General features: G+C 37.2%; 1 protein-coding gene across 1 annotated transcript; it reads right to left on the reverse strand.

Moving 5' to 3' along the window:
* Positions 1-5166: 5166 nt before the first annotated feature.
* LOC145010682 (uncharacterized) lies at positions 5167-5883 on the reverse strand. The gene has a single exon (XM_078969191.1). The coding sequence runs from the start codon at positions 5881-5883 to the stop codon at positions 5167-5169; it is 717 nt and encodes a 238-aa protein (XP_078825317.1).
* Between the last annotated feature and the right edge of the window lie 4116 nt (positions 5884-9999).

Consider the following 9999-nt stretch of genomic DNA (forward strand, 5'->3'; position numbering starts at 1 on the left):
GGGTACGTTCTCAACCTCTGGTTCAGAGTTAGCATCGTCTGAAAGATTTTCATCATTGTGATCATCCACAGGGATTGGATGATCATTCTCTGGTTCTTCTTCAAACCAACCAGCAATGACTTTGCTCAAAAGATACTGGTTGTCGTGGGGATGGAGTCCAGCCATGTTATCTACGCGAGAATTGGGGTAAGAAAATAACTATTAGACGAACTATCTAGATAATTATTTAGAAAATCTTCATTAGTTACATCGCTATTTGTGAAGTGCATACCAGTTATATGTAATCGAAACAGGATAGGCCTTCGAATAAGTGACCTTAACTCCAAATTCACCCAGAATCAGGGTAAAGTAAAATTTTCACAGATTCTAAGTCTATAACATCCTAATTACATTTAGCTTTAGTGTATCCACTTAGCAACTATCAACTTGGTAATGAAGATCCCGTTTTAGTTCTTAAGTATAACTTACTTATAGTAACACCAAATACTCCTATAGTATTTTAAGTTTAATGTTATGTTCTATTTTTCTCATTGTGGTAGGGTTGGTAAGGTTTTAGATTTGTTGCAACCACACAACTACAATTAGGCACATGCTAGTCAACCCTCGGAAAATATAGGTGATCAGGCTATATCTTCCCAGTTTTGACCATATGTCTCTAAGCCCACCTGTGTTGCCCAACAATCGTAATTCTTTTTTACTGTCCTAGTGACACTGATTTTAGTATGAATGCAACACGTATACATACTTAAATATTTTAATATTTAAAGTATAAACTCTTGGTCAGAGTATTTTTAATCCCTTATGTATTTATAGTTAGTATATCTTTTATGGGTTGATATACTTAATTCACTATAAACAATGCTCTGATATCAATCCGTCACACCCCAAAACCAAGAACGGCGGAAACATTCTGGGGCGGAGGACATCATGTACAGTATCACAACAATGAAAATTAGTAAACAAGCAACAACATCGTCCACTGTATTAATAATATAATTATTATACAAGTGTGTTCTGTCAAATTTTGATAAACACTAAAGCATAAATCAAAATGAAAGATGAGTCTTGAATGAGCTCCATCTTCCTTAATCCTTGCATCGGTAACTATCTATGATGACCTGAGGATACAAGTAATTTTGAAAGCGAGTATCAGCTTTAAAGCTGGTGAGATCATAAGTATTTTAGTGTCTTAATTTGTATGTAAATACTTGTATGTATTAGAAATGTAAGTATTTGTATGTATACGAATTGTAAGTATTGAAAATGTAAATGAATTGTAAGTATGAAAATGTATATGAATTGTAAGTATGAACATGTTTGTAAAACAACTGTAAATGTTTGAAAAACCCTAGAAATCCCTATGATTCCTACTAGTAACAAAAGGAGTCTTCTACCAAGACATAATTGTTCTCATGTAGCCTTCTATCAGGACCTAACTTCTCTGAATGTAGTCTTCTACCAAGACCTAACTGTTCTGAATGTAGTCTTCTACTAAGACCTAACTGTTCTGAATGTAGTCTTCTACCAAGACCTAATTGTAATAGTATTACCCTTTGGTACCCGGGAAAATAACAATGTTAACTGAAGACATCCGTAGTTCTACATTTACATTTGTTGCTAACAGCTGGGTATAGGAATAGTCAGTCCCCAAAAGTATACCTGTAATGGTATCAACCGTTGACATCCGTGGATGTGCTTTTACCTCTGTAGCTAACAGAGATTCTAGGAATGGTCAGTCCCGCAACGTATCCTTGGGTACTAGGATATTAAATCCAATCTATCTCGTTGATTATCTGATTGAATCACAAGGTAAAGATAAGAATGAGGATTATATAACAGAATCTATACATATAAAATGTACTAGTAATTCCTGTTATTGTACTCATGTACATGTGATCATGTGACCATATCTATGTAATAGTATGGTAAGGTACTGTAATGTTCTAGCTGTAGTGTACGTGCTCTCTATCTAACAAGTATAGTAATATACTGTAATGTTCTAGCTGTATGATACGTGCTCTCTATCTAGTAAGTATAGTAATGTACTGTAATGTTATAGCTGTAGTGTACATGCTCTCCATCTAGCAAGTATAGTAATGTACTGTAATGTTCTACAAAGTATGACTCATGAATGAACTGATTCATTGTATAGTATTGCGTTCTATTAATAGTTCTAGTATCTTCCTAAACTACCCATATGGTAGCTTACTAGTAATATAACTAGTACGTATGAACATAGATGTATACCCTTGCTACCCAAGGGCATTGGATGAACTGGAAGGGCCTTTATGACTATATATGTACATATGATATATAACTAATATTTAAACGACCTTCAGACGGATACCTGATATCCCACCAGACCACATCCAAATCGAGGAAAATGAAATAGGGTGGATAGCCTTCCTAAGTCTTTTAAAAATTTCTTATATATCTATACATATATAGGCATGCAATTGATAATATAAAAGCATAAAATAAGTTTTGTAAAACCTTTGAACATAATTATTATCTAAGAAAAGATCGACTTGATTCCAGTCTATAAAACGGTTTGAAGGCATGGGTTTGATAAAACAACTTTAGTATAAGGAAACATTTGTTTGAATCACAATTTTAAATAAGTTTGAAGTAAAACATACAGAGTAAAATGTACAATGTAATAAGGAGTTTTAAACACATAAAGTGTCTATGAAAAACATTTGAAGTAAACTATTTGGTAAAATGGCTAATGAGTAGCCAACCATTTGAATGCTGCTTATTAATCACATGTGATTAATATAATAATTAGCGTTATTCTACTTGTATCCTCCCCCCCCCCCATAAAACATTTAAAAATAGTTAAAACATTGATTAAGGGGTAAGAACTCACATGTAGTAAGTGGATAAGAAGGATGGGTCGGATAAGTGCTTGGTGTCAAGTGAAGACTTAGACATGCACAAAGATCCTAATAACATATAAGGATATATGTATATACACAATTAGTCTTTAAAAAACTAATAAACAAAGTTAAGAGACTCTAGGACATGCTAAACACTTTATACGAGTGTTATAAGTCTCAAGGGTTGCATCTAATTGTTGTAGGGAAAGGCTAGTGTGTTTGGGGTTCAAGGGTAAACTCCCTTGGAGTTTACAGTTTTCATGAACATTACCCAAGGAGTTTACGGTAGTAAACTCAAGGGTTTACGGTCGTAAACTCTACACTTTATGACCATTGGTTGTTTTGAAGACTACTCAGCTATTCCAAGCATTCCTACTTCATGATTTAGCCTTAGGAAGTGTTGTGTGGCATCAAAACACTCCTAAATGGAGTTTACGGTCTAAGGACCATTTCACCATGAGTTTACTACCTTAAACTCATGAGTTTACTACCTTAAACTCATAAGTTTGGTATTTGGCAGTTTTCAAGTCCTTAGCTCAAACATGGCAATAGTCTAGGTTAGATTTAGACATAGGGAACAACCGTGGGACATTTATGGGACTTTTACACCTCTTTTGAGGTGTTTACGGTTTTGGGACATCCCCAAACCGTAAACACATAAAAATATATGATTTTGGTGATTTTAGTGTGATACACCCATCAATGATGGATCTAGACAAGTCCCTAAGGCATTGTGAAGCATCTAGACTCCCTAAAGCACCCTAAGGCCCTATATTGGGTTTTTACGGTTTTGGGAGCCTCCCAAAACCGTGAACACATTGTTATTGGTGTTCTTGGGACTTTTCCTTGGTATAAAAACGTATAGTAAGCTTAAAATGACTCTAGGATAGAAGTACTTACATAGAGGAAACTTGAAATGAACTTTTAATCCAAGAACACTTAGTATGTGTTCTTGGTGTTCTTGGTGTTTTTGGAAACTAATCAAAACACAAAAATGGATGGATTAAAGGATGTACAATCACTAGGTTAAGTGATATACTAAGTTGAAAGGGCTAGAAACACTTACAAGATTGAAGATTTTGAAAAAAAAATTGGATGATACTTGAGAGGATATCTTGGAGTTTACTCTTTTGACATTTGGGGAGTAAACACAAATGACTAGCTTTTTGGGGAGTAAAGTCATACATAGGTATAAGTTCACGGTTTTTGGGTGATTTTTCAACCCAAACATAAAATTTTGGTCGGGAATTTCTAAGACGCGAAGTGTTGGCAGTTTTTAAAATTCAAAACCCGAGACGACACTTTCTTTCACCCGTTCGCTTAAAAATAATATTAAAATAATCAAACGAACTTTATATTTCTTAAAAATTAGAAATAATGACATTGACTTATGACACAAAGTAGTTGTCTTTTAGGGTTTGACTGAATGGAAATTTCGGGTTGTCACAGCCAACCCAAGAAAACTTCGAACTTCTGATGGGGTTCTTGGTGGTTCCCATTTTTCAATTGCGTCAATCTTTGCTGGGTCCACCTTGATACCATGTTCGTTTAGAACATGTCCCAAAAGCTGGACTTCCTGAAGCCAAAACTCGCACTTCGAAAATTTGGCAAATAATTGTTCTTTCCTTAATAAACTAAGTGCTAGCCGCATATGTTGTTCATGGTTTGCCTTACTTTTAGAGTATCTCAATATGTCATCGATAAATACAATTACAAACTTGTCTAGGTATGGCTTGCACACCTGGTTCATCAGATCCATGAATGTAGCTGGTGCATTGGTCAATCCAAATGGCATTACTAAAAACTCGTAATGACCATACCTAGTTCTAAAGGCTGTCATCGACACATCTTCTTCTGTGACTTTCAGCTGGTGATACCCCGACCGCAAATCGATCTTTGAGAAGTAACTTTCCCCCTGGAGTTGATCGAATAGATTATCATTTCTCGGTAATGGATACCGGTTCTTTATGGTCACCTTGTTTAACTCCTTGTAGTCAATGCACATTCGCATTGTCCCATCCTTCTTCTTGACGAATAGTACTGGTGCACCCAACGATGAGGTACTGGGCCGAATAAAACCCTTGTCGAGCAAATCTTGCAACTAACCCATCAACTCCTTCATTTCGGTTGGTGCTAACCGATAGGGCACACGAGCTATCGGTGCTATTCCTAGGGTAAGATCGATTCAAAAATCCACTTGCCTATCCGGTGGCAAGCTAGTTAGGTCATTTGGGAACACATCTTGGAACTCGCGTACAACTCGTATATGTGTTATTTCAGGCTTGTCCTACTTGGCATCGAGAACATATGCCCAATAACTTTGACACCCTTTCTTTAGATAACGATTTGCCTTAGTCACTGATATCAAAATAGAGTCCTTAACTCGCCGATCACCGTAAATCTTTACCATTCCTTTTTCTGGCACCCAAACTTGAACAATCTTATTTTCACAATCTATAATCGCTTGGTTTTTCGACAACCAATCCATCCCTATAACAATATCAAAATCACCTAGGGCTATAGGTAATTGTTTTAATGGTACCACACTACCTTCTATTTCGATAGAGCAATCATCATATTCCTCTCTTACTACTACCCAATGATCGTCAGCAGTTTCAATTTCTAAGGCATGTTCTAGAGTCTTTGCATTTCTACCCAGGTTTTTGCAAAAAGTAGTAGACACAAAAGATCTATTTGCACCAGAATCAAATAATACCCTTGCATGAACTAAGTTTACTAGGAAAGTACTTTTCACCAAATCCGGGGTTTCTTGAGCCTCCTGAGTCTTCATACGAAAAGCTTTAGCTTTTGGTCTACCAATGTCAGCCTTTTTATCCGTCGACCGATTGTTTGTTATCCTGCCTTGATTGTTGTTAGCTTTACTCTGCGGACATTCCGACTTAATGTGGTTAGGGGAACCACACCCGTAACATACCCTTCCTGTCTTACACTCTGTGGCTATGTGACCTGGCTTCCCACACTTGTAGCAAACTTTCTGATTCATGTTACACTCCCCCTTATGATGACGGTTGCATTTTGGACATTGCTTTATTCCAGAGCTTTGATCAACCTTACGTTCTTGCCCTGAAGTCTTTCCTTTCTTCGAATCATTATCGTACCATCCCATTTTCTTTTCCCCAAAGCCCTGTCTTCACCTTGACGATTCTTCTCACATTTGCGACCTTCTGCAGCATCAACAGCAGACTGGAAAGTACCCGGTTTTTGAATTTTCACAAATTCACGGATAATTGTTCTCAATCCCCATATATAGCATTCCACCCTTCTTTCTTCTGTAGAAACGTAAAATTCGACAAACCTAGCTTTCTCCGTGAACTTAGTGGTGTACTCTCGCACATCATATTCCCCTGTTCCAACCTCAAGAATACTTCCTCTAACTGTTTAACCATTGTACGAGGGCAAAACATTTCTTTGAAAATTCTTAGGAACTCATCCCATGACATATTCTTGGCCGCCTCACGCCCCCTAACTTCCTTCACCATGCCCCACCAATGTATTGCCTCCCCTTTTAGCATTGTCGCAACATAGATCACCTTGTCCTCATCCGCACACTTGCTAGTATCGAACGTTCCCTCAATCTCCATGACCCATGTTGATGAAAAAACAAGATCAATTTCTTCGTTAAAAATGTGTGGCTTGTAGTTCATGAATTTCTTGTAACTAAAACACCGACGATCGTGGTTGCCATGATGCCTTGTGGGTTGTGTAATACTTGGTTCACGACTCAGATTGGTGTATTGTACTCGTAGTCCTCTTCACCTCCACCCAAGTTACCTTCATACTCACCCATTATTGCTTCTCGTGCCTAAGCAGCTACATCTAGTAAGGTGTCTCGAATTGCTCGAGCAATCTCATCAGCCAACTCTTCTCTAGTGATCGTGTTTGCCGAATGACCCCTTCCATGACCTCGACCTCGACCACGGTGGGATCCGGAGCTACCATGGGCTGATGGTATAGGTATCGGTGCTGTAACAGCGCCTCAGCCTCTTCCTCTACCCCTACCTCTTCCTTAGCCCCATCCACGACTAGCATTTGGGTTCAGTGGGGTTTCTGGAACATCTCCTAGTGCTCTAACATAAGCTCGAATTGGGATGCATTCATCCTCTGGAGTGACCCTAGTGAACCTCCCAGATCTTCAAGAAGACATATCAACTACATATTTATGTTTATAACACAATAAGTATAACAAACATAAAGTTTATTCCAAATTATTAAAACTTCAAAAATAGACATATGTCTTGTTCACATCAAGTCACTCAAGCCAACAACCAAGAGAAATAATAAAAAAAAAGGACAAATCATTGCACTCCTACTTTCTAATTTTTAAAAACGATGTCATCATATTTCAATATTCTCTTTCCCTCCTTCAAGTACTTCCTTATCTTTTTAGCTTTTCGATATCCAGGACCACTTTGAATGACCAGCACCTCGTTCTGAGGTGGTTCTCCTCCAACCACCTTATCTAGGAATCCGTAAGTCGCGGCCTTGGCTTGTTTTGCTCGAGCCACATACCCTTCCCACAACTTAGTGATAGTGGGTTTCCTTAGCTCCAACACCTCCTGTTCCAAACTTCGTATATTGCGTTTACTTTTCTCAGTAGCATAAATCCTTATTTGGTTCTCCTATACGAGCCTTGACCTATGTTCATCTATCTCTTCAATATTTATTTTCAAACTGTGTATCTCGAGTTGTGCCTGTGGCATTTCATCTTTATAGAGTCGCTCCCAATAGGTACCAGGACTAGTTGGCGTGTACTCCACATAGGGAATATCGAATGTTTCGTACCTTTGTTTCATACAATACTCCACGTGATTTCCCTTGGGTTCCTCCTCGCGATCTTCTTCGGGTTCCTCATCAGGGTCTTCTGGAGGCTCCTCCTCTGGATCTTCTTCGGGCTCCACCTCGGATTCCACATCCTCGTCTTCTTCATCACATTCAGAGAGGCTGAGTGGAGTCGTTGGTTCTAGACTGTCTTCCGAATCAAAGAGCTCTAACTCGGCCTTCAACTTCTCATGGAGAAGTAACCCACTAGTACCCTCAACTGACACCCCACCATTGATGATGGCCTTTCCATGATCCATAGTACCTACAAACGAGGCGCATTCCAGATTAGGCGATGTACCGCTCCTCCCGTTTAAGCTTAGGCGTTTAAACAATGACTAATCTGCTTAAACAATGCTCTGATACCAACTTGTAACGTCCCAAATTTCAAATACCAAAATAAGTTAACATAGTCCCAAAACTTCCAAAAATCAACATTGAAACACTAATGTAATTATTAATAATAATAGCGGAAGAAAATAGGAATTTAATCAAACACTTGGTGCGCTACGTCTTCCTCAAAACTTGTCGCCTTCTTCATGTTTGAACTTTATCCTTTCCATTCCCGCTGCTACTTGTTACGTTATTTCTATATCTTAAATTTGAGTTATTATATCTATAATTTCGATTTTAACAGTTTTTTTTTTTCAATTGTGTCACTATATCTATAATTTTGGTACAATATCAAAACGGTTCTCCTGATAACAAATTTTTTTGAATTGTAATAAAGTCACTGTATTATCATAAAATTTTGATTTGCTACCGATTTTTGTTCAACTATGCTACTATATTTATAATTTTATTACAGTATCAACCGAATGACTGATTCAATGCAAACCCTATATTTGAAACTCAAGCTTGCCACATAAGATCTAACGTGGCGTCCATGTCTTAATATTGCAAAGTTATTTATTTGATAACTTGCTAGATTGATAATAACCGATCACTTGGAGCAACATTAATAATCGTTGAAGATAGTAGAGAGACAACAAGTTCAACAACGTTGATGTTGGTATACACCAGTGACATGAACTCCAGAAGAATGTCAGTCATCATTGGGTGAGTTACACAAGTAGGTCTTTTCTTGCCATATATCTGGGACACAAACTGGTCAAACATGAGATGAGTGAAATCTAGATGTTTATTCTTGACCATAGTGTACAAGATCCTGAGTTCAACCAAATTTAATTAGTCAAGACTTCTAATTTTATACCCTAAGCATTTACTGATGACACCAATGAGAAACATCCATCGAAAAGGAAGACATTGTCTGTAAACAAAAGTAGAACCATCTCGAGTTCCTTGAAGGGAAAGATCATACCCTAACCTGACACGCATAGACTTGCACTTCTTTTTAGATTGAGAAGCAAAAAGTAATCACATACCTCATCTTCAAAATTATGCTTTCTAAGTAAGGTTATAATCTTTTTAGACAGAGAAGTAGAAAGTAATCACATACCTCATCTTCCAAATTGTTCTTGCCTAGTTAGGGTATACTAACATCAACGATGTTGAACTGTTCCTCTACTATTTTCAAAGATTATTAATGTTGCTCTAAGTGATCAATTACCATCAATCTAACAAGTTAACAAATAAATGACATTGCAATAATATGATGTAGAAGTCACGTCGGATGTTATCTGATAGGATTGAGTTTAAAATTTAGGGTTTGTGTGAACCGAACATTTGGTTGATATTGCAACAAAATTGTAAATGTAATGACATTAATGAGAAAAAAAACACGATGTCAAAATCGAAATTTTATGTGTGTCTCTGTGTGTGTGTGTGTATATATATATATATATATATATATATATATATATATATATATATATATATATATATACACACACATATACCATTATACAAACCATATATAATGGTGGGCCATCTGGATTTTAAGACATTGTCTTAAAAAACAAGGAGAATGATCTTGACCTTTGGATCTAATTTCAATGGTTAAGATAGTGGTCCTTGTACATAAAAACCAACCAATCAAAAGAAAGCACACAGATTGCCATTATACCCGTCGATTATCAGTACAATCTAATGGCCACAGATACAATTCACATGGATCGAGACCTTCTTCTCCCAATTGATCCCGTCTTTTTGTTTCCTCACCTTTAAATGAAAATTACTTCACACCTTTTCCTCCTCCCTCCCTCTCAAACTCTCTATGACGATCACCACCATTCCCCCTGTGCCGACTTTACCACTACATCTCTTCATCGCACACCTCCATCGCCATTTTCTTCTTTTCTATCAAAAAGAGACTCATCTC

This window comes from Lactuca saligna, chromosome 8, assembly GCF_052625555.1.
Source record: "Lactuca saligna cultivar CGN05327 chromosome 8, ASM5262555v1, whole genome shotgun sequence".
Lineage (NCBI taxonomy): Eukaryota > Viridiplantae > Streptophyta > Magnoliopsida > Asterales > Asteraceae > Lactuca > Lactuca saligna.